Below are 26,029 nucleotides of genomic sequence, written 5' to 3' on the forward strand. Positions count from 1 at the left end.
ACACTTGCACAAACGTATTCATTAGTCCAAGTGATATTTTCAATGTCTGTGTGGGTGTCCCTGTTTATGCAGTTTCTATTTTCCCATGAGTTTTGAATGGAGGGTAACTTTCTAACCAGATTGTCTTTTCAGACTGAGACCTGGGAATTGGGGAAGAGTTTTGAGAAGGAAAGAGACAAAGAAAGAATGCTTTAAATTGAAAGAATAATTTCCCAAGAGGATCCTGGGCTTAAGGACTGCAAAGACTATGCCCTCCAACCTTTGCAGGTGGACATAGAACACTGCTTATATCAATCTATGTACCATAGAAACCCATTTCTACACAAATACACATATCCATTCATCCTTCAGTACAGATGTGGTTCAGGATGAGCAGGTCAATAGTTTTGAGAAGGAGTTTGTTCCTTTTTTTTTTCCTCATTATACTCTTAAATTGTTGTCAGTTATCAAATAAGCAAACAGAAATTGTTTTTGAAAAACCTTGCATACGCCTTTTCTATCAAGTGCTTTAAAATATAGACTAAATACACACATCCTGCCAGTTTTTTCTTACAGTGACAGTATCCTTACCTGCCATTTAATATTAGCCTCGTATTTTTCTCACGTATATTTACCTGTGACTTGTATTTGTTATTTAAACAGGAAAAAACATTCAAAAAAAAGAAAAATTAACTGTAGCGCTTCATTATACTATATTATTATTATTATTATTATTATTGTGACATTTTGGAATACTGTGAAGTTTTATCTCTTGCATATACTTTATACAGAAGTATTACGCCTTAAAAATATGAAAATAAATTTTACAAGGTTTCTGTTTTGTGTGGAAGAGTAATTGATGTTGCTAAGAATGATGTTTGTTTTTTGGGGTTTTGTTGTTTTTTTTTTTAAATGTTACCAGCACTTTTTTTGTAAGTTTCACTTTCTGAGGTATTGTACAAGTTCACACTGTTTGTGAAGTTTGAATATGAAGGAATAATTAAAAAAAGAAACTCTTCTCTTGGTTTCTTATTGTGTCTTCTTTATCTTGTGCTAGTGTTTATCTTTTAAACAGTTCATCATATTATTCCATGTCTTGTGGTCTAGATCTAGTCTAAGATACCTGAATTGAAGACTTTACCAAGAATGCCAAGTACAGTTCTCTTGAATAGGAAGTAAAGGTTCCAAAGTTGGTTATACTACAGCCACTCGGGGGAAACACAGGACAAATTTAGGCATCTTCCTTCTGTTCAAGCACCACAATGATTGTATGACTCATTTAGGACTATCTAAGCCATTCACCTACTTTTACTTCCCTATTGCAAATCAATAGCTACCATCCTCCTTTAAAACTAACCAAGTCAAGGCTGGGGAGATATCTCACCTGGAAGCATGCTTACTTTGCCAAATAAGCAGCCAAGATTTGAACCCAGCCCGCATTGTACTGAGGGAAATTTAAGTGCTGTGATTTTCCCCTGTCTCCTTCTGTCTCACTGTATTTCTATCAGTGAAGCCACAGCAATAACAACAAATAACCAATTCCATATGATACTGTGTCCATTTTGCCTTATATTGTATGCAAGGAAAGTTCATGGCTCAAAATATGTTTTATTTGATAACTGACAACCCCAAGGATCCCCTATTTTCTGCAAATGTTCTTTCTTGCATATAACTCTAACCACAAAGGAGCTCTGTCATTATTTTCATGAAGAGTACTAGCATGGCAAAGAAAACTTAAATCTTGTCAGCCCCTGATGAAGCAGACCCAACTGAACAAGATTCACTAAGTCTCACTATGCATCTGCATTTCACTTAACACTATATATTACGTGATGGAAGTAGATAAAACAATTTCAGCCTTTTATATGCCTTAAATCAACAACTAAAATAAAGTAACAACTGGAAATAAAGATGCTCTTAAAATAAGCAGTTACCAAGTTCTAGATGCTACTATGATCCCATCCTGACCTCCCTGGCAGATGATCTCACCAACATGTCCCAGAACCTCATCTTTATAGAGCCTTATCCTACTAGAAAAAGAGATAGGCTGGGCATATGGATAGGCCAGCTACTGCTCATGTCTATCTGAGAAGCAATTACAGAAACCAAAACTCTTTCCTTCTGTACCTTAAAAAGAATTTTTGTCCAGAATATGGACTCCCAGCAAGGAAAATGTTAGGGAGAAATGACCAAATGGCCTGAACCTCAGTTCTACCAGGTCCTGGAATTTTTGTGACCAGGAACTTTTGTTTTTGCCCCATCACTGTGAGGGAAGAGAATTTGGAGAACACCTGAGGAAGTTAGGCTCTTTTTCTCTTAACTGAAAAGGAAAAAGAAAAAGGAAAAAATATCTGGAAGTCCTAATAGACATAGGAATGGCTTAGAAAGGGAGTGAAGGCGAAGCCTTAGAAGTGAATAACAGTGAGCGTCAGCTTCTGCATGGCATCATTCATCTTTGTCCCAGTGGTGCACATGCTTCTCTAGCCATTGTCTTTTCATTTTCCTAATTGAAAGTTTAAAATATCTGGGGGGGAAAAATCCTCCTAAGAGGAATATTCGATAGAGTTGGGGGGGACATTAAACAATTGAATAAAAATCATATACCCCTTTTATAATCTTGTACATCTTGTAATAAAAAACACCCAAAAAACAACTGGTAAAAGAAAAGTGAGCAGGAAGATTGGGGCATAGATGGCTCAGTGATGGAACACATGTCTCATTTAAGTGAGAGCCTGGATTCTATTCTGTGTTCTATCATTATGAATAAAGCTGGAGTATATCAGTCAGGTTGAAAGGTTTCTTCTATAAATTTAAATATTTACTTTTTTTTAACTCAGTCACTCAACTCCCAGTTTGACCTGACATATCAGGAAATAGGAAATAAAGAGGAAGAATCATTTTCATAATGCATTGTTTGTCCATATTTGATTTCTCTGAACTTCAGTGGTGCATTAATGATGCCAGTCAACATCACCCAAGCTTTAAACCAATTTATGCATCATCCATATTCTTGGGAGCTTTCTCTACCTTTAGAAAATGTTGTGGTATGATTTATATACAGGCTATCATAAAAAATGATAAGACTACTCACATGACTACTCATTGTTCAACTTCATAATGACTTTGTGAGATACTGTAAAGTAGCTATTATTATGTCAATTTAGAAAAATGGAAATTCAGAATTATGTGATTTTACCAGTATAAAACAGTTAACTAGTGTTTGGGATCAAGTTTTTTGAAATGTAATTATACATAGACCACACCAACACTTCTGAAACTTGAGCAATGTCTATACCCTTACAAAGGAAATAAATATTCTCTATGAGAAGGGCTTCTTATTATTTTTATAGTATATAGAAATCTTTCTTTTTATTTTTTATTTATAAAAAGGAAACATTGACAAAACCATAGTATAATCGGGGTACAACTACACATAATTCCCACCATCAGAACTCTGTATCCCATCCCCTTCCCTGATAGCTTTGCTATTTTTTTATCCCTCTGGGAGTATGGACCCAAGGTCATTGTGGAATGCAGAAAGTGGAAGTCTGGATTCTGTAATTGCTTCCCCTCTGAACATGGAAGTTAACAGGTTGATCCATATTCACAGCCTGTCTCTCCCTAGTGGGGTGGGGCTCTGGGGAATCAGAGCTCCAGGACACATTGGTGGAGTTGTCCGTCCAGGGAAGTCTGGTTGGCATCATGGTAGCATCTGGAACCTGGTGGCTGAAAGAGAGTTAACATATAAAGCCAAACAAGTTGCTGACTCTTAGTAATTTGGAGTCATATAAATCACTATTTAATTAATATGAGAGGGGAAAAATTGATTGAATGTCTCAAACTTTTTAATGCACAGACCATAGGCTGAGTCTTTGATATGTTGACTCTCTTTAAAGCTTATAGAAATCTTTCTTAAATATGCTCAGACATCAAGCTAGGAGACCCTATTATTTTTATTAGTGATTTAATAATGATTTACAAGATTGGAAAATAATTGTACAATTCCACACTGTTCCCACCACCAGAGTTCTGAGTCCCATCCCCTCCATTGGAGACTTACCTATTCTTTATCTCTTTGGAACTATGGACCAAAATTCTTTATAGGGTGCAGACGGTGGAAGTTTTGGTTTCTATGAAAGCTCCTTATTTTATAGAGCTTACACAACTATAAAGAAAACTAAAAATAAGTGTTATAGTAAAACCATGAAAGTAACGTTTTTGTTTGTTTTGCTTTTGTTTTTCCTGGGAGGGGTTAATGGTTTACAGTATAGTTGTTGACATATATGATCTCTCCTTTCCCCATGATAAATGTCTACAAGATGCTCTCTCCCCTTACCTAGATCCTTTTCCATTATTATGCACAAGGACCCTAGCAAAAGTAATAGTTAAAAATAGCAATCATAGGGCAAGGCAATGGCACATTCTGTAAAGCGACTATATTGCCATGCGCCAGGACCTGGGTTCAAACTCCCAGCCCATGTCCGAAGGAGAGAAGCTTCAGGAGCAGTGAAACAGCACTCTAGGTGTCTCTCTATTTCCCTTCCCTCTCAATTTCTCACTGTCCTATAGAATAAAACAATAAATAAATAAATAGATTTCACTCACATTACGATGCCTTACTGAATTTAAATCACTAGTCAACACTGAGGTAAGCTATCTGTTCTTGTGTAGCATCTCTATAAACTGCAGTATTGCAAAGACACCTCTCCCACCACTTTCTTAGTACATGAGCCACTACAAAATCTTTTATTGCTCCACATACTTGGAGCAAATGAATCCTTTATGAAGAATAAAGACAATCACAATACTGTTAGAAGATGGTCAATAATATAAAAAAATAAATTTGAATCTTTTAAAGAATATTATTTCGTTTAGCACACATTATTTTTCAGAACAAGAGCCTCACCATTCTTAGCCATTTTTTCATTCAGATAGACAAACAAAAGAGGCAGAGAGAGGGAGCACCAGAACTTCCTCCTGTGCCTCAGGGATTTCCCAGGTGGTGTCAGGGTTTGAACCTAGGTCATACACATGGCAAAGCATCTGCCCTATTCAGTGAGCCATCTCTTTACCAAAACACACACAAAAAATTTAAATATAGAAATCTATACCCACAATTCAGCATGCCTGGGCAGTGGTGCATATGGTTAAGCACACGTATTATAATGTACAAGGACCTGGGTTCAAGTTCCTGGTCCCCACATGCAGGGAAAAGTTTTGCAAGTAGTGAAGTGGTGCTGAAAGTGTCTTTCAGTCTCTCTCATTCTCTGTCTTTCCATTCCCTCTTGATCTCTCTGTCTCTATTAAATTAATTAATAAGTTTTTTAAAAAACAGAATTTCTCAATTCTAGATACTTTGGTTATTCCCAATAAGGTCTGATGTGTCTCTGGAGTTCTCTGTAGAAACATAAATGCTGTCAGCCACACATGATCATAGGATATAATAACATTAATACAGCATTTTGTAGTTCATAGTCATAATATTACCTTCATTCTTTCCAGTAATAAGTAGATAATATTATTACCAATTTACAGATGAGGAAAAGTTTTTACAAGGATTGACAAGGTAAGTGATTCATTCAGCATTTAGATGCTAAGTTTACATGCTCAGTACTTGAACCAACTATCCTGATTTCCAGTGCATGGCACATTTACTGTATTTCTTTTTATTTCTGTGAAAAATCAGTTGGACTGGGGCAGGCAGTGGTGCACCCAGCTGATCATACATATTACAGTGTATGAGAACCTGAGTTCAAGCCTCCAGTTCCCACCTGCAAGAGCGAAAGCTTTGCAAATGATAAAGCAGTGCTGCAGGTCTCTCTCTCTCTCTCCATATATTTTTTTCTCCCTTCCCTCTCAAATTATGTTTCTATCCAATAAAATGAATAAATAAAAAATATTTTTAAACTTAGACTTTAAATGTACTGGGCCATCAAGCTATCTCGTAATCCATTTGGAAAAGGGTTTAAAATGAATCAGTGAACATCCTGCTTTAAGCCTCTTGGTTTATCTCCATCAAATGAAGTACAGAGGTAATAATAGAGAATATCCACATTCTTCCTGGTAGTCCTTTTAAGTGCATAATAGTATAATATCTCTCAAGCTGTCCAAAGGCCTAAAAACATACATCTCTGTCTTTTCTCTGTATGTAAGACAATTACTAGAAGTTTGATGCCTACTAAAGTTGCCATTACATGTTGCTATTTAAATTTGAAACTAAAACAGAATTTTAAATTATGTTCTTTAGTTACAATGATCATATTTCAAGTGCTAGACAGCCACATGTGGCTAGTGATTATGATATCAGATGGCACAGATGGAACATATCCATCATCACAGAAAGTTCCACTGACTTACCCTAGATTCTACCTTATACAAATATATTCTCTGGAACATCAGTGTTAATAGTTCTGATTTCCAAAGAGCTCCAACTCTTGCACTCATAGACTCTCCTCTTTCTTGGTGTGCTTTAGAGGAGAGGAAAAGGGTTTGTAATTACAGAAATGTAGCAGTACTAGGGAAAAATAAGGACTGAATGAAACACAGACCCCACCACTGACAGCCAATGAAGTCATGAAGCAAAATAGCCTGAGAAGGTCCTGTTTAGTCATGAAGATCAGCTATCTAAATGCTCCATAACTAAAAGTTTTCATTTGTTCACTAATTCTTTGAATTATATATCAAACACTATATGCCCAGGCTTATAAGATGAATTTCTCCTTTTTTAATCTTTTCATTTATTTTTATTAGTGATTTAATAGCAGTTTACAAAATTGCAATATAATAGGGGTATAATTCCACACAGGTCATACCACCAGAGTTCTATGTCCCCATACAACTCCAGTGAAAATCTCAATTTTCCCCCAAGGTCATAGATACAGGTTGACTTTATATCAATATCTATCTATTTACATCTATACTATTATTGATATATTTTTTCTATGGTCCTGCCTTCACTACCTTTCTAAGTTAAACCTACACCTATTACTACCTCTGAGTGTCCTTCCTTTTTCCTCTTCTTTCTCAAATTAGTGAAACAGTGCCTGACTTTCTCTGGTGTTTCCAAGATTTGCTTCCCTTTCAGTAATAGTATAAAAACAAAAATTCTTGGTTTCAAATGTTTTGGGTTTCAGTGAATTGATAAGGAGCAGAGGGCCAGTAAGCTTCTCATTGATCTTTTAATTCTTTAATCCATTTATTATTCTCTCTTCCCTGTCAGAGAATGAAAGGATTCAAGAGAGCTCAGAGTTTCTTCCTGTTTGTACTAAGTGCTCTACTACCTCACTCTGCATTGTGAGTCTTCCATATATGTTTCTCAAAAGATACAATAAGATGGAAAAAACATTCAGGACTGAGGAGATATGACTGCAGAATTACAGCAGGCTGGAATGCCTAAGACCCCCGAAGACCCCAGGTTCAATATCCAGTACTCCCATATGCCAGAGCTGAGTAATGCTATGGTTTTATGGTCCTCTCTCTCTCTCTCTCTCTCTCTCTCTTTCTCATAAAAGTAAATAGAACTTCTTTAAGGAGGGAAAAACCTCTTCAAACTCTGTTTTGCACAAATGAAAAGCATAGAGACCCATGATAAAAGATAAATTAGTAAATGTGCTGGATTGGTCTGAGTTTAGAGTAGAAAACTATACAGTCCAACAAAAACATAATGGGAATCACAGATGCAATTTTAGATTTTTCAGTAGTTGCATTAGGAGAATGAAAAACAAGTGAAATTAATCTCAATTGGATGCTTTATTTAACAAAAAATCCCAAATATTATTTTGACATGTAATTAGTATTTTTAACTTACTAATGAGATAGTTTACACTCTTGAATACTAAGAACATCAAGTCTTCTAAGAGACACTGTAAGGGATACAACAGGTGAACCCTCAATGGACTATTGTAGTCTACTGCAGTAGACTTGGGGACTCAGAAGGGATGGAGCAGTATTAAGAGGGTATGAGGGTCTAGAGCCCTATGTTGGAGGAAGATGGTGGCTTGGTAAGATGTAAAGCATATTGACACCTTTCTTGGGGAAATATGGAAATGGACTTCCTACAACAATCCTATAAATATTTCCTCAGAAGAGTGATACTGAAGTTGGAAGAGAGAAAGAGAGGGAGAGAGAAAGAGAGAGAGAACGAACATTATTAGGGCCCTGTAGTGGTGCACCCCATAAATTGAACAAATTACCATGTACAAAGACCCAAGTTCAAGTCCCTGGTTCTCACCCACTGGGAAGAAACTTTACAAGTGGTAAAGCAGTGCTGCATGTGTCTCTCTGTCTCTATCCCTCTCTATCTCCCCCCTCTCAATTTCTCTCTTTCTCTATCCAATAATAAATAAAAAATATTTTTTAAAAAGATTTACATAATGCCACTCCCTTGTGTCCTGCAAACCAATTTGCATCATTTTTGCAAGAATGAATTAAAAAATGCTTTGGACAGCAATAGCAAACAACAGCTTTCTCTGTGTTATGTACCTATCTTCCTTCCAAAGAGCTGTATTCTGGACAGATTTTAGCTCATTGTGCCTAAACTATCAATACATACCTGTTTAGTATAAAAGTGAGAAAAATTAAAATAACAATCCAAGAAGAGGTAGGAGTTGAGTTGTCTTGTTCAACAAAGTCCCCAAAAGCTAAACAGTCTCTTCCAAGAAGCTGAAGCTACCCAGGCTTCGGTAACTCAGGACATTGAAGTAATCATGTGACTCGGCACAGTCCTCTCCCTCCTGCTCTCTGCAGAGGACAGAAGAACCAGTTTCCACCAGGACACAGCTTCCAGGGGATGATAGCACACTGGGACCCCAATCCACTTGTTCAGATGCCCTTTGCCTGATGTTACTTTCCACAGCATGGAATCTAAGGGATTTCTTCTGAAAAGAAACACACTTCAATGTGAGTACCTGAAGACAGCATTCAAAAGTTCCCCAACATAGTTTAAATGATCCCTTGATTTCTTACACACACACACACACACACACACACACACACACACACACACACACACACACACACACACACTTTAATACTTGTGAAGTGATTCCCCTACAGGTGGGGTAGCCAGGGGCTCGAACAGGTTTCTTGCATGGGTCCTCACACTTGGTATTATGTGCATTTAACCCAGTGTGCCACCACCCGGTCCTCAACTCTTACTTTCTTCATGTGTCAGTTAAATTTCAGTACCAACTACCCTTGATCCACGTGCAATGTGCACTATGTTCCACTGCTTGCTTTCTTTTTTTTTAAATATTTTATTTTATTTATTTATTCCCTTTTGTTGCCCTTGTTGTTTTATTGTTGTAGTTATTATTGTTGTTGGATAGGACAGAGAGAAATGGAGAGAGGAGGGGAAGACAAAGAGGGGGAGAGAAAGATAGACACCTGCAGACCTGCTTCACCGCCTGTGAAGCGACTCCCCTGCAGGTGGGGAGCCGGGGTTCGAACCGGGATCCTTATGCTGGTCCTTGTGCTTTGCGCCACCTGTGCTTAACCCACTGCGCTACAGCCCGACTCCCCACTGCTTGCTTTCTATGAAACCCAGGCAGAGTCCAATGCTCTTTTACAGCTTCTTACATTTGACACTGTTGGTATTTCCCTTTTGAAAATGGTCTCCTTCCCTCTTCCAATGGCATTGCTCTCCCTGGTGTTCCTCCTTTTTCTCCTCCTCCTTTTCTTCCTCTTCTTCCCCCCACTGGACCCCCACATTCAACTTCAGCCACATCTGGTTTGCTTTATCCTTACACTTTTGTTCCCCAAATGAAAGGGTTTCCCCAGAATTCAGCCCTCTGCTTTCTCCATACTCTTCTCTGAGTCACTTCATGCAGGTCTGCCTGTAGCCACCAGATGTCCATCTTCTCACTGGGCATTGTCACTTGATGACCCACATTAAGTTCAGGCCCAGCCCATCTTGTCGTACTCCCTCCTCCTCAAACTGGGTCCACTGTCTGCATTTCTCTATCTAGGTTTGCATAACAGGAGGCTGGAAATCCAGAGGCTACTGTTAAATACCAACCAGACGTAAAATAGCTTACAAAGGTGCTGTTGAAAGTATTCCCTTTTTCATTTACTACATCCCCACATCTTGTGTTTCAACTGTACTTTCTTTTTTTTTTTATTGTTGTAGTTATTATTGTTGTTGTCGTCGTTGTTGGATAGGACAGAGAGAAATGGAGAGAGGAGGGGAAGACAGAGAGGAGGAGAGAAAGATAGACACCTGCAGACCTGCTTCACTGCCTGTGAAGCGACTCCCCTGCAGGTGGGGAGCCGGGGTTCGAACCGGGATCCTTAGGCCGGTCCTTGTGCTTTGCGCCACCTGCGCTTAACCCACTGCGCTTAACCCACTGCGCTACAGCCCAACTCCCTCAACTGTACTTTCATACTCAACTGCTTCTAAATTCCTTCTTGTCTCCAGCCAATATCCACATGAGTACTAGCAAAATAATCTTTCAAAATCAAGAGCTGAGTGAAACCATGCTTCTGTCTTAACCCTTCCATGGCTCCCACTGTTTGCAGGTGGCTATTTAACCTTTCTTGAGAGTCACTGGTAGTCCTCAGGAGAACTGTTGATCTCCTGAAGTCATATTTTAAAAATTGTGTGAGGGTGCATTCTCTTGTGAACAAACTCCCTAAGCTCACTATATTCCCTACAAGATACTATATGGGATGCTCCCAAAACACCTTTGTGAGTTAGTCTCACCCATCTTTCCAACCTCACCCCCTGCAGTGCTTCCCCAAACAACTCCCAACTTCCGGTGTAGGGTCTGGAAGCAGGGAGATGCTATTTATTGAGAGGAGCTACGAGCTCTTTCTGGATTAGATTCTTATGTAATCTCAACAACAACCTCACATGTGCTTGTACTAGTGAACAAGATAATAAGAAGAAACAGGTGAAGTCAGTTGCCTGAAGGTGAACCCAATTCTAAGTTAGATTCTTCAGAATTCAAGTCATGCTCCTTCTCCTTGCCCAAGCTGCCTCTCACCTTATATTTGCTTAAATGTGATGCACTTCTTCTTCTTCTAGCGTTTGCCATGTGATGCACTTATTCCTACCCTCCCAGCTTTGTGTATGTTGCACTTATTGTCCATGAAACTGTCTATTTATTCTTCCAGAGCAGTTCCACTTCATATTGTCTGAGAAACCTTCCCTAACCCCACTGGGAGAATTACATTCTTCACGTGTGCTGCAATATGGTTCCAGATATCCTTCGTTGTAACGGTCAGTGCACCGTAGGACTAGTTAACCCTCTTTCTTCTTCTTCATGCTCCAAACTGTGAACTTCCTAGGGACAGATCCTTGCTTAGTTCATTTTTTAAATCTCAATCCATAATGGATTAGAATATATATCTATATCTATCTAATATATATGTATATATATGTATATATATGCCTTAGAAATAAACACACACACACCTAAAAAAAAAAAACAACAGATTCTCCAGGTCAAAGTACGGGCTCATAATCGGACAATTGTAATTGCATTTGCAGAACAAAATAGTGAAATCTGTTGGAGAGAATGAACATGAAGTCAACTACCACAATCATAGGAAATATTCATAGGTAAGACCAGGAAAGTAGTAACCAGCTGGGTGGCAGAAGAAACAGTTATGTCCAGTGCAAAATCAGTACCCTAGCAATTTTGCTGGAGACCACTCTAAAACAAACCACACACCCCACAACAGATCTGAATAACAGAAACATGAGGAAACGCAGACTTGAAAAATAAAAAACGGGTCCAGGTGTTTCCAGGTTCAAGTTCCCGCTCTCCACCTGCAGGAAGGATACTTCATGAGCAGTGAAGCTGGTCTACAAGTGTCTATCTTTCTCTCTCCCTCTCCCCTTCCCTCTCAATTTATCTCTGTCCTGTCAAGTAAAAATAAAAAAATAGAAAGAAAAAAATAGAAAAGAAAAGAATAAATGGCTACCAGGAGCCATGGAGTCATAATGTTGGCACCAAGCCCCAGCGATAACCCTGGTAGCAATTTAAAAAAAGAAAAAAAGAAAAGAAGAAACACAAACCAAATCTCACTATTCTCAAACCCACCCCCTCTTCTAGGACAGGTATACGACACCTTCACTGGCTAGTGTCAAGTCCAGCAGTACACAGATATATGCAGAGAGGATGAGGGAGCATGTGGGATGCAGTCACACCGATATGTCCTCGAACAAGCATCAGATATTAGGGCACCATTATGGCACCATTGAGTTCATTAGTCTCAGCACATACTTGATTTAGGTAGTCTCTTCCCACATAACCTTTTCATCTCCTCCCTTTCAGTAGAAGTGGCTACACCTTACTGCAAGTATGAAAAAGCAGGGTGGTTATCATAGGTCATGCGTATGCTCTGTTTAAAAGAGGCATGACATTGCTTAACATAGCTCAGTCCATTTTGTAAATATAAAACCCCAATTATTTCTCAAAGAATGGATGGTGACATTCTTGTGCAGCAGTGTTTTCCTTCCCATTATTACAGTAACCAACCTTTACAGTAACCTTCCCATTATTACATTAATCAACCATTGCTTTTGAATCTTAAGATTATTTTGGCTCTTGGAAGTTCTCTGGAAATTGAAAATATGCCCAAGATGGATCTCTCAGATCTTCTGTTTCCATTACACCCTGCATGGGGGATTCTGTAATTGTGATCAGCATAAGAAATAAAGTCAAGATTAATGCACTGGTGTTGTTCCAAAGAACTAAAAGGAGTTACAGAAATTGCAGCTGGATCCTGCCAAGACAATCATCACCCTTTCAGAGAATATGAGAAGAATGGACTGCAGGTTGGTTGGCATTGGAGCTGAACACACTCATCCTTCCATTCCATTCAGCTCCTCAAGGTTCTTTTTCCAATAGCTATTTCATGAACAATAGACCCAGTTACTCTTAATCAATCCTTGTAATATAAATACTGAGCACCAAGTATTATGAGGTGATATGGTAAACAAAGCATAATCACTATAAGAGCTTAATAAAAAGAGGTCAGCCAATGTCACAGTCAATTGAGTGCACAGATTATCAATAGCAAAGACCTGGGTTCAAACCTCCAGTCTCCACCTATGGGGGGAATCTTCACCAGCAGTGAAGCAATGCTACAAGTGTCTTTCTTTCTCTCTCCCTCTCTATCTTTCCCCCACTCTCAATTTCTCTCTGTCCTGTTAATAAAATTAAAAGTGAAAATAAATAAATAGATAGGAAATAGCCACCAGGAGAGGTGGATTCCTCATACAGGCACCAATCCCCAGTGAAAACCTTGCTGGCAAAAAAAAAAAAAAACTTCTTAATAAATAATAGTTATTGATATATATCAGGAAAAAATATCGAGTGATTTACATGAATTACAAGTTTTCCCTCAACCTAGTGAGGGCAGCACCACAGTTGTTCTCATTGTACAAATGCAAAACTAAGGACCATAAAAGTTACGTGACATGGGCCACTCAGAATGTAGAGTCAGAATCCAAAGCTACATCTATTTGATTTCCAAACCCTGTTTGTTGTTATTGTTGTTGTTGATTTGTTTTGTTTTGTTTGCCTTCAGGGTTATTTGCTAGGGCTCAGTGCCTGCACTACGAATCCACTGCTCCTGGAGGCCACCCCCCCCATTTTTGTTGCTCTTGTTGCAGACCCTGTTTCTTAATCATATAATCTGCTGGATCTTGGGATCTACAGGGAATACTGCTAGTGGCTTACTTATATTTCCTCTACAAGTGCTTCCATTCTCCCAATACAACTGGTAAGTGACTCACTTGCTCCTTCTCTAGAAAACTACTCTTGGACCATTTCTGACAGAGATGTGTTTTCAAAAGACCGTTCTCCTTCTTCAAGGCACGGTCAATTCTGCAAACAAGCCCTGGCTACAAGTCTCCACTTGAGATAATATGCTGAGCTTCCATGTTTTAGCACAAACTTGCTTCTTGCACCGCCCTTCATCTATGAGTGTATACCAACAATTCGATGGAAGCTGCACAAACATTAAAGCAATGCTTCTTTCTCTCTCCCATTTTCTCTCCCCTTCTTTCTCTCTGCCTCTATCAAAAAAGAATATATATATATCTCATCTCATATCGGTGACCTTGGGAGAACAACTACAGTTTCCAGTGAAGGGAATGGGGGTGGGTAGAAAAAGTAAAGAAAAAATGGCCACCAAGAGTGGTAGATTTGTCATGCAGGCACCAAACCTCAGCAAAATCCCTGGTGGTAATAAAAATGAAAAAAAGATAGAAAGAAAGACAGAAAGGAAGGAAGGAAGGAAGGAAAGAAGGAAGATTGGTTGATCCCTAGCACTGAAGAGCAAACACAGGACCTGTTTGTAGGAGTAACAGAATGTCAAACAAGGCTGGATTCTAAGACTGGCTAAGTCTTTTATACCACAAATAGGGTCTTGATAGGAAAGGTGGGACCTTGGTAAGAGGATCTCTGGATATTCACATTTGAAATTCATAGGCCACCTGCTTTTCTTGTATCATATGGAGTTGCAGAACTGATGCATGATACAGCCCCAATAGACATGTATGATATAGTTCCAATAGCTCCCACCTTCCCTGCTGGCCATTATCTCCAAATAGGATAAAAATCTTAGCTGCAATTACTGAAAGTGGGCATGCCAAAGGAGGAGAGAGGCTGTTAACTAAAAAAAATCTGACTGGCATGGGATTCCTGGAACTGTGAAAGGAGAGTGAATCATGAGAAAGACAGATAAGGGGTGAGCTAACAGAATATAAAAATACATGAAAATAATTTATCAATATTGGACACATTCCATGACTCAAGATTTACCATCCATATAAGGCACCCAAAAGATGAATCTGACAGTGTTGTCAGCATAAGTGCCAATTTTGCTTTGGCAAACAATAGAGGCAATAAAAATGGGAATTGTAAATGCTAGAATATACCTGTGTAAAAAAATACATACATACATACATACATATATATATATATATATGTCTTTATCTCCAACTCCAGGTAATATTTGACCTTTGACCCTCAACTGCTGACACAGATATCCTGAAACAACTATATTTTCCTAGTTGATAGTGTTTTTAAACAGCCTTCCTAAATTCTATGGAACTTCCTGGGGGATGAACTTATCCTTTGTTCCAATGTGGCAGTTTTTGATGGGCTTCTGGGTAGGTCTGGTCTCCAGTTAGACTAAACCATTAGCATCTTAGAACTATCAGTCTAACTCCTGATTCTCTACAGAGTAAAAGGAGTGGGAGAATGAGTTAATAATCATTTATGTTTATGTGATGAAATGTCCATAAAAATCCTAAAATATAGGTTTTGAAGAGCTTTCCAGTTGCTGAACATATCCACATGTTGGGATAATATACTCCAAATCCTTAAGGATAAAGGCTCTATATGCAAGATTATTCCAGATTTCACCCTATGTGTCTCTTTCATCTGTCTGTTGACTTGTGTCTTTTATTATATCATTTATTATATAATAAACCAGTAAATTTTCACTTTAATTATGAGAAACAGCTTGACCAATTATCCCAGGAGGATGCTGTAGGATCTCAGTTTGTAACTGTTAGAAATATAAGTGACTTTCCAGACTCCTACCCTACTGAGGAATGATAGAGACAAGTGGGGATATGAATCAACTGGCCAATATCCATGTCCAGCAGAAAAGCAATTACAGAATCCAGAACTCCTTCCTTCTGTACCTCCAAGAGAATTTTGATCTATATTCCCAGAGGGAGGAAATGTTAAGGGGATATGAACAGAGAATTCTGTAACCCAATTCCACCAGTACCCAGAACTTTGTCACTAGGAGTTTTTTTGTGTGTGTTTGTTTGTTTTGGTTTCATTTTTTGTTTTTTTACCATCACTGAAAGGGAAGAGAATCTTAAAATTATCAAAGGAAGTCAGACAGAGCTTCTCTTTAGATGAAAGAGGAAAAAGCATGTTTGGAGTTAGTAATAGGTGTAGATGTGTGCCTTAGAAAGGAAATGAAGGCAGGACTATAGAAGTGAATAAAACTGGGCTAAAAATTACATATATAAGTATCCTAAGGTCATGGCTATGGGTTGAATACATGTATGAGTATATACATGTATTCAACCCATAGCCATGACCTTAAGGCAACTATGGCAGTTTCTACTGAATGGGGCATGGGGTCACATAACTCTGGTGTTGGGAATCATGTGGAATTATATCCCTATTATCTTAAAATTTTACAAATCACTATTAAACCACAAAGAAAGAAATATAGGTGACAACCTGGAGTTCGTAACTGGCATCTGAAATGAGGGCAGTCTTACAGGAATGACAACTTAACTTGTGGAATTTTGTCAGGAAATTGTGAGGATGTGGTAGAGCCTAGCAAGGTTTGACCTAAGGAGTGTGTCTATCATGTCAGTCTCTCTCTCTCTACTGAAAGGATGAGCAAGGAGGGACAGGAGTAACCCCAAAGGTTTGCCCTGTCTTATCAGACTCCCTGCCTCACAAAGCACACTGCATTCCTTCCTGATACATGGCCTGCTCCCTTATTATCTACATAATCATTATTTTGCCTGAAAGATCCCCACCCATTCCATTCCTTTGATCTATCTTCTTTCTACCCTCAAGACCTTCCCTGCCTGCAAGGTATTATTATTTATCCTACCAGTTAAAACAGTTGCTAAGGAAGTTACCTTTCCCAGCCCCCTTTTGCCTTTCTCCACCTCTTTCCAAACCATGTCAAGCCATTTCCATTTTCGACTTGCCACTTCTGGGTCCGACCTTTAAAAGCCTGGGCTGCCTGATCAATAAAGAATCAAATCGCCTCACCACCACGAGCTCTGTTCATGAGTCATCTCACTCTTGTTGCTGAGTGAGTAGCAGCCCAGGCTGGCTCTGGTCACATTCTCTCCAACCCGGAGAGTACGCGCCCAGGAAGAGGCACCCCCACGCTAGCCCGGCAGAATCTGATGTTAACTTCAGTAGGTAGGAAGTATCAAAATTAAAATGAATTATCAGACACTCATTTGGTGTAGAAGTATTGGTCATATACATTTGGTGTCTGAAGTGTTCTGTAAAGTATTGAAAATAGAGAAGAAATATAATCAGTTTTTTTCCCTGATACAAGCAACTAAACCAGAGGCTAGAACACCAAAATCCATGGATCAAAAGCTGGGTTACCATGGGCTTTTGTACTGGCCACACTATAAAAATGGTGTTTATATTATTAAGTGGCTGGGGATAAAAATCAAGAGGGTAATATTTAAACTCCAGTATTTATTTTTAAAAAAATTGACATATGGTCATGCTCAAATAACAGTTACCATATTGCCTATGATACTCTCATGCCATGATGACAGAGTTAAATTGCTGCAACAAGTCTGGTATTTCAACCAGAGTCTAAAAGATTTTCTCTGATTCTTTACTGAGAAATTGCCAATTTATAAATAAAATGTATAAAATAATTTAAAAACTCTAATAACTGATTATGTCTCTGGGGACAATTCAGATGATATCCTTTATATTAAGGTGGAAGGGAATGTGCTAATGAAAAAGTGTACTATTATCACTGAGAAGCTCAGTGCTATCTCTCTTCTGTAGATTGGAGCTGAAAGAGGAACTGGATTCTCAGTAGTAAAGCAGCTGAGGAGCTATCAAAGGGTTAGGAGGACCAGAGAGTAGCATGTAAGAAGCTTAAGAAATGATAGCCATGTGCTGGGAAGATGGTTATGCAAAAGAATTTCTTGCTTGAAGCTCCAAGGTCCCAGATTTAATCCCCAGCACCAGCATAAACCAGAGCTGAACAATGCTCTGGAAAAAAAAAGGCAGTAAAGGAAGACTGATTTATGGGGATATTAAGATGGATAATAAAGCATAGTGCTCCTAGGAAAAATATAGATGCAAACAGCAAGTCTACCGCATATGTATATGAAGTCAAGAATAAAGAATAAAGGCTAAGAGCAACACCCTTCATGGAAAATCAAGATCTCTTGCTTAGTTTCCAGGTCTATAAACAGTCCTACATGGACATCCTTTTGGTTATCTTTCAACTCAATTTTCCAACCTTCTAGACCCTATTCAGTGCCCCAAGATTGAACTATATTTATATACACATCAGTAAATTCTATTGCCTTTGACTTGAGTTTGGGTTTAATCAAAGCAGAATAAGGTAAGGATAGGAAATCTCCTGACAATTCTCTCCACAAGGTCACCTTGAACTGGCTGTGACACTCAATCAAAAGTGAGAATATTTTAGAATTCTAGGAGGCCAGGCATTTGGTTAAAGCATACACATTACAGTGTGAAAGGACCCAGTTTCAAGCCCCTGGCCCTCACCTGCAGGGGGAAATCTTCACAAGTGGTTAAACATTGCTGCAGGTATCTCTCTGTCTCTTTCCCTCTCTCTTTTTAAAATTTTTTATTTATTTATTTATTATTGACTAGAGACAGAGAAATTGAGAGGGGAGGGAGAGATAGAAAGGGAGATAAAAATAAATTATTGAAAATAAGGAAATGATAAAATTGAGATTTAGGACAGACTATAAATAAAAAACAAGATGAAAGTCTTAGATCTGAAAAAGATATATTAAAATTTAATTAATTAATTAATTAATTTAAGAAAGGAGACTAATCAGAAGTGAGTCCTTGGACCTCAGGACTCAATTTTTTTTAAAGATTTTATTTACTTATGAGAAAGATAGGAGGAGAGAGAAAGAACCAGACATCACTCTGGAACATGTGCTGCTGGGGATCAAACTTAGGACCTCATGCTTGAGAGTCCAAAAACTTTACCACTGGTCCACCTCCCGGACCACTATTGAAAGAACAGATCCATCAGAGAGACTATATTAAACTGTAAGGCTTGGTAAAATTAAACATTCAAAACTTTGGTGATCAAGAATAAAAAAGGGGGGATAAAGACATGGAGAGAAATTGAGAGTTCTTAAAGAAAAGGAAAATAAAAGTGGAGAAATAATATATGCAGAGATAATAACCAGTGATAATCTAAAACTGTCAAAAGACAAAAACCACTCCAAGGTCCTAGAGGTGGCACTTGGGGTAGAGCACACACATTAACGATGTACAAGGACCTTGGTTCAGTCCCTGCCCTCACCTGCATTAGAGGAAGCTTCACAAGCAATGAAGCAGTGCTGCAGGCATCTCTCTTATGTTCTCCACTATACTTTTATCAGGGAAAATGGGGAGGGAGTACTCCAAACTTCAGTCAGAATAAACACAAAGATAACTGTAATGAGCTTACTTTTCAAATGATGAAAATCAAAGAGAAAAATTTAAACAACCAGAATGAAAAGGAGAAAAAGTTAGACACATATAATTCCTCAATAAAAAAGTAGATGTCAAAAACAGTGGAATATTTTTTCCATGTGCTAAAACAATAGTCAGCATAGAACTATCTTCACCAAAACAAATATATCACTTTTTTAAAATTATAGCACAACAAAGATATTTTTTGGGCAACAAAAATGAAGATGATTCATCACTATTATACCTGCACAAAAGGAAATACTAAAGAATATCCTTCAGACAAAAATAAAATGATACCAGTTACAAGATAGGCCAAACAAGAAGTGGAAAATGACATAGAACGTATATTTAGATAAATAACTCATTAAGTAACAGTAACAACTTCTTTGGTGTTAAAATACAGCAAGAACTGCTGTGCATAGCTATAGTTGCAATAAACTGGAAAGGAAGATGAAAAGAGTAACATGTTCAGGGACTAGGCAGTGGGGCACCTGGTTAAGCACACACACTACAGTGCACAAGGGTATGAAGAAGAAGATAAATTTATATAAACCTCACCGAGAGACAGAAAAAGTAATGTAAGATAGGCACAAAAGCAGTGATGGAAATCATACCCAGAGAGGGACTAGAAAGGACCAGGTGGCAGGAGTTGGGTGCTTGTTATTGGGAGCTTCCAGAGTTATTACCTTTCGGACCAATGCAACCACCATGCTAACTGCCATGCAGATGACCAGCACTGCGACCAGGGCTCCAGCCAACACCATCTGGAAGTCACTGCTGTGCTCAGGCACTAGAAGAAGGACAAATAGAGGTGAGCTGGCAGAGGCCAGAGGTTCAGAACAACTCATTCTTGTTTCCAGCCTCAGGACACAGGAGTGGAAGTGAGAGGTGGGGTAGTATAGCCGGTCTCAGTAATCCCAGGACCAGTGTCTGTAAGCCCAGATCTCTGAACAACAGAACATGCTGCTGGCCCACTGAGAAATCACATTGATCTTGAGAGCAGCAACATACTTTGCACTTTTCACACTGGAGAATACCATTTTTAACACCCCCTTCTGGGGAGTCGGGCTGTAGCGCAGCAGGTTAAGCGCAGGTGGCGCAAAGCACAAGGACCGGCATAAGGATCCCGGTTCAAACCCTGGTTCCCCACCTGCAGGGGAGTCGCTTCACAAGCGGTGAAGCAGGTCTGCAGGTGTCTATCTTTCTCTCCTCCTCTCTGTCTTCCCCTCCTCTCTCCATTTCTCTATGTCCTATCCAACAACGACAACAACAATAAAACAACAAGGGCAACAAAAAGGAATAAATAAATAAAATAAATATTAAAAAAAACACATAAAACACCCCCTTCTACTCTACAAAGTCACTTTTCCCTAATCTTGAAATGAAACAATAATAACATACAAGAAGAAGAAGCAAAAACACATTCTTCTTTTGTTAAATTTCACATGAAATCCTACTAATAAAAAGTTAAACTGGGACCGGGTGGTGGCACACCTAGTAGGAGCGCACATTATGGTGCTCAAGGACCCAGGTTCAAGCCCCTGATCCCCGCCTGCAGGAGGGGAAGCCTCAGAAGTGGTGAAGTAGGGCTGCAGGTGCCTCTCTGTCTCTTTCCCTTTCTGTCTCCTCCCCCTTATCAATTTCTCTCTGTGTCTATCCAATAATAAATAAATAAAAATTTAAAAAATAGGTTAAACTAAAATGTAAGATTATTATTAAAATAGGGGAAAAAAGGGATAAAGCAAATAATCTTTTACTTTAACATGGTCTCTAGCTAGGCTATGGGCCCTGGAGGGAGATTCTGGAGCCTAAGCTTTTGCTATTTCTCTAGCACCTAGCACGTAGCAGGTGCTGAATAAATATTTGTGACCTGAATTAAAGCATGAGCAAATGGATTTCTATTTAGACATAAAAGGTTACTGAAAGAAGGAAAAGACAGCAGGTGAGTTTTGACGATATGAGTGGCATTCGATTCAAGGGAAATGTTACAGAAACACGACAACTGCCTAATGCATGGTGAAAGGGATTCCAGGCTGCTTTGTGTAAAACCCACCTCCTTCCCAGGTGGACAAGGCCCGGGGTAGAATCCAGGGAATTGTGGGGAACAGAAGGGACTGGTAAAGGCTGGGCCTCTTATCTCAGGGTTTAAATATCTGGAAAGTAGTTAACGGGTGCAGTTTGTTAAGACAAGGAGAAATGCCAGGTTACCAGTATGGTTAGGCCAAAGGGATGGCGGGGAGCTTTTCCTCTGATAATGTTCCTTCTGCCCTGAGGGTTCAGTTCCCTATTTTGGCCAGGGGAGGGTTGGTGGGGAGCAAACTGATCATCTAGCATACATCTGCAGGGGGCCTGAAGGGCTGCAGAGGTCTGACCACACTTTCCACAGGCCCAAAAAGAACATGGGTTAACCACTGTTTGCTACATGGCTTGTGGCAGAGCCAGTATAGTAGAATTTTGACAAAACTTCAAGGTAACCATCTCTCTGCTCAGTTTACACATTCATTTTATTAAATCAGAAAACTATCTCCAACATAACTGATGGCAGTAAATAGAAAGTCTGAAGATACGGTTTAGGAGAACCAGAATACTTACACTAAACTCAGCTCTCCTGTTTTTGAGTCCAAGTCTCAGCTTCTATCTCTCTCAAACAGGGCAATAGGAAGCCTATGCATGACTAACTCTTAGGGCTTGTCATGCTTCAGGAGCTGTTCTAAAGGAATGTCCTTGTTGGAAGTAATTCAAGACTTGTAGTGCTAACTTACCAGATAGGGTGGCTGCATTGCCATTCAAGAAGCCTCGTTCTTTCCCTAGAACCCTAAGGGAGGTATGTGGCAACAAAGCAAGTTTTGGTGATATTTCTCCTTTGTCTGTCTGTCTCTCTGTGTGTATTCTCTGCCTGAAAAAAAAGTAGCCCAGTGTGGAGAAATCACACATGTGTGAGGCCTAGAGTCCATAAATGGATAAATAAATCAATAACTCAGTACTACTAAATTCTTATGTCTATGAGTCCTCATATTCCAAATGAGAACGTTAACATGCAAAAACAGCTAAGTAATCTTGTCTAAGGTCAATAACAGCAGCAGGATTTGAAGCCAAGCTGACTGAAGTCAGAGTTTCTCTGCTACATCATCTCTCAGCTCTGGTAATAGTCCTTCTCCTTCCAGGGAACTGGTTTAAGTCCAGGTGGATAAAGATGGGAGGGCCTCTTGGAAACCAAGCAGTATCACACAGATATTAATGACTATACATTTACACTCAACACATAGAATTCTTTGTTTTTAAACAGCATTACTCATGTACCAAGTTAGGTCTTAAGTCTATTTTATATGACTGAGACCAAGCTAATAAGCAAGAATAATACCCTAAGTGACTTTCTTAGTTAATAATAATAATAATGTTCTCCATTTTGGCTACACATTCAAGTCCCTGGGGATGCTTTGAGAACCTATCACATAGAGCCTGGTGGTGGTATATCTAGTAAAGTGCGCATATTACCAAGCAAGATGGCCCAGATTCATGCCCCCATCTGCAGGGGAAAGCTTCTTAAGCACCAAAAACCTCAGGAAAGCTGCAGATGTTTGTCTTTCTTTTTGTCTCTTTTTTCCTTCCTTCCTTCCTCCCTCCCTCCCTCCCTTTCTTTCTTTCTTTCTTTCTCTCTTTCTTTTTTCTTTTCTCTCTCTCTCTCTCTTTTAACCAGAGTACCATTCTTCTCTAGCATAATTGTTATTACAGGGGATTGAATCTGGAAGTTTGGAGCCTCAGGTATGAGAGTCTATTTAACATAATCATTATACTATCTACCTGCACCCTGCCTTTTTCCATCTCTCTCTATCTCAGTGTAAAAAAAGAAGAGGAGGAAGAAGAAGGAGGAGGAAGAGGAGAAGAAGAAGAAAAAGAGAAGAAGGAGGAAGAGGAAAGAGAAGAGGAGGAAGAAGAGAAGAAGAAGGAGAAGGAGAAGGAGAAGAAGGGGGAGGGGGGAGTAAAGGAGGAGGAGGAAGAGGGAGAAGAACTTATCACACATCCCAGCTCTGCTCCTAGAAATTCTGGCTGAGCATTGCTTTGCCACAGGACACCAGCATCAGCACACTGAAAAGCACCCAGCTGATTCATATGTGTGTCAGGGTTGAGAGGCCATGCTCTGTGGAATGCCAGCAGGAATTCAGGTTCTGTTCTAGAGGATGAGGTTCATCAGCCACTCCACCCCAGAGCCTTACCTGACCTTTGTAAGACTTCGAGAAAGAGCCGTTCTTTGTAAATCCCATCCGGGTAAGTATAAAAAGTACAGAAGTACTCCCCTGTGTCATTCTTGGTCAGTGACTGGAGGGTTAGGCCCAGGTCAGGGCCTGGGACCATTTGCTCCCTGAAGGTAGTGTAGACATGCCAGCCATATTCAGCGTGACGACTGGCCAGAAGTTTATCCTGCTGTTCCCAGTTGACCTGAGTCACTTTGGCAGCGGTGGAGGAAAGGTGACATTGCAGAGTGACAGAATCACCTTCCTCTGCAGAAATGTTCCCTACTGTTAAAATTCTACCTGTAGCAGCAACTAGGGAAAGGAAAAAGGTAGGTGTGAGTCTAGGGCAGTGACGAGTCCAGAATCTTGCTGTGGATGCTCGAGTTGTGTCTGACACAACACTCTCTCCAGTCCACCTTGCCTCTTCCTCATCATGCAGGCTATAATTGCTACACCACATTTTAGCATTTACATTCTTGGTATATTTTTTCTAGTATAAGTTTTATGATGAGTTAATTGATGATTACACAAAGATATTTCATATTTTGACTCCCTAGCTAGAATATAAACCCTTGTCAATCACTTTTTTTTTTTGCCTCTAGGGTTATTTATTGCCAGGGCTTGGTGCCAGCACTATGAATCCACTGCTCCTGGTGGCCATCTTTATTGGATAGAACAGAGAGAAACTGAGACCTGTAGACCTGCTTCATTGCTCATGAAGCATCTCCCTTATAGGTGAGGAGCCAGGGGCTTAAACCCAGATCTGTGTGCTTTATACTATGTGCGCTTAACTAAGTGCACCACCACTTAGCCTCCCTTCAATTACTTCAGTTTTTTTAAAATTTATTATCTTTATTTATATGATAGAGACAGCCAGAAATCAAGAGAAAGGAGGATATAGAGAGGAAAAGAGAGACACCTGTAGTACTGCTTTAACACTTGTGAAGCTTTCCCCCTGCAGGTGGGAACCAGGGACTTGAACCTGGGTCTTTGCACATTATAACATGTGCAGTCAACCAGATGTGCCACTACCTGGCCCCTAATAACCTCTTTTTTATAGCATCCGCCAGCAGTTTAGTTCTACCCTGTGCACATTATCCTTTGAAACAAAACTTTTTTGACTAGTTACTATTTTGAGTACTTGGCAAAGTCCTCAGGAAAATCAAGACACCCCTCCCCCCGCAAAGGAAAGAAGACACAGAGAGAAGCTTTTGTTTTTCCTCACAAGAAAAACTACTCTTCTCTGCATTTAGAACTGCTTGCACACTAGGAGCACCTCATGGCCCTCAGGGGGCCCAGAAAGCAACATAAAACTAGCCTGTACTAGGTACAATATGTCTCTCAGGTGTCCTCCTAAAATATTCTACTATGAGTTTTAATATGGGAGTAAATGTCAATAAACTCATTAAACATTAAATCTATAATAATACAATCTCTGGAATTTGTGACTAAGATATTTTGATCTACAGAAAACATAACTTGATGTTCCTTAGAGGTTTCCTAAAGACAAGAAAGATGGAGCTAGAGTAATATTTTTTTCCCTTTTACGGAGCTGGAGCCTCATGCATGCACAATTTTACTATTTTGTAGGTACATTTTCATTCACATAGGAAGAAAGGGAGACACCACTTGCCACCATGGCACCCACACACAGTGCTTATAGCATATCCATGAACAAACTGCTAATTCCTTTTTTATAGTCCGTTTTTCTCCCAATGATTCCTTTCTTGAGTCTCATAAGGTTTCTCCAACCACAAGTTCTTCATCTGTCTCATCCCAAACACAACTATGCCTCTTTTTTAGAGAATGCTTTCTCTCACACAAGGGTCAAAGGATTCAAAGCTGTTTCTTACCCTCAAAGGAAAATGTCATTTACTATCAGTCTCCTACCAGAGTCCTCCCCTTCCTCCATCACACTGTCCTTCTCCCTCCAGTCCCGGGCTAGATTTTCAGACTTTACCTGAGGCAGTAAGGTGGACCTGATTCAGCCCCTGCACCCAGAGCAGGAGGAAACACCACTGCATGCTTCTGCCCAGGGGGCCTACAGGAAGCACATGTGGCCTTTTCTGCCACCGAAACTGGCCTAGTGCAATTGGCAGAGTGAAACTGAGCCTATGGGGGAGAGAGGGTCTCGGAAAAACAAAGTTCAGCAAAAACAAAGTCAAAGTCAGATAAAGCTCTCAACTAGTACACAAACTGCATAGGGCAAGCCACAAGAAAGACCATGAAGGAAACACATTAAAAAATAAACAAAAATGTGGTTAGAGGTACACTGGTCTTCGGATTACTATTAGCCAAGCTACTGTTTTTCAATTATGCTTTAATACACTAATTTCTCTCAGCCTATATCTAACAAGCTATGTAGTACCTAAAATTCTGAAGAACTTGTTACCAGTGGGGTTACTGGGCTCCCTTGACTTCATTCTACTAAATTATGTACAAAGTTAAGAGAAATTTAACATTTGTGAACCATGAACCGGGAGCTGCATTTCAAATCCAAAGAGCCAATGAGTCATAAGCATTTACTTCAGAGACAAGACATAGATGGGATGAAAGTCTTGAACAAAGTTTTCCCTTAAATGGGTTCTTCTCTTTAATTTTATTTCTTTTGCC

At 39.4% G+C, this 26,029-nt stretch overlaps 1 protein-coding gene across 2 annotated transcripts; it reads right to left on the reverse strand.

The window, feature by feature from the left end:
- Positions 1-3,295: 3,295 nt before the first annotated feature.
- TIGIT (T cell immunoreceptor with Ig and ITIM domains) lies at positions 3,296-25,581 on the reverse strand. Of its 2 annotated transcripts, XR_009551652.1 has the most exons (5): positions 25,377-25,581; positions 23,399-23,728; positions 19,871-19,974; positions 8,531-8,855; positions 3,296-3,705 (listed from the first exon to the last, which is right to left on the reverse strand). XR_009551652.1 is itself a non-coding variant. In XM_007516338.3 (4 exons), exons 1-4 carry the CDS (start codon positions 25,438-25,440, stop codon positions 8,619-8,621), a joined length of 735 nt encoding a protein of 244 aa, XP_007516400.1. In that variant the 5' UTR covers positions 25,441-25,581; the 3' UTR covers positions 8,360-8,618. The 2 variants fall into 2 exon arrangements, 1 of the variants encoding a protein (XP_007516400.1); XM_007516338.3 differs by lacking the exon at positions 3,296-3,705 and having other exon boundaries at positions 8,360-8,855.
- Positions 25,582-26,029: the final 448 nt, after the last annotated feature.

Source organism: Erinaceus europaeus, chromosome 9 (genome assembly GCF_950295315.1).
Source record: "Erinaceus europaeus chromosome 9, mEriEur2.1, whole genome shotgun sequence".
NCBI classification, from domain to species: Eukaryota; Metazoa; Chordata; class Mammalia; order Eulipotyphla; family Erinaceidae; genus Erinaceus; species Erinaceus europaeus.

Coding starts and splice junctions, on each gene's coding strand:
- TIGIT (XM_007516338.3), bottom strand. CDS start 25,440: ATGCAGTGGTGTTTCCTCCTGCTCTGGGTGCAGGGGCTGAATCAGGTC. Junction 23,729..25,376: donor GGTCCACCTTACTGCCTCAG/GTAAAGTCTGAA, acceptor TCCTTTCCCTAG/TTGCTGCTACAGGTAGAATT. Junction 8,856..19,870: donor TGGTTGCATTGGTCCGAAAG/GTAATAACTCTG, acceptor GTTTCTTTTCAG/AAGAAATCCCTTAGATTCCA.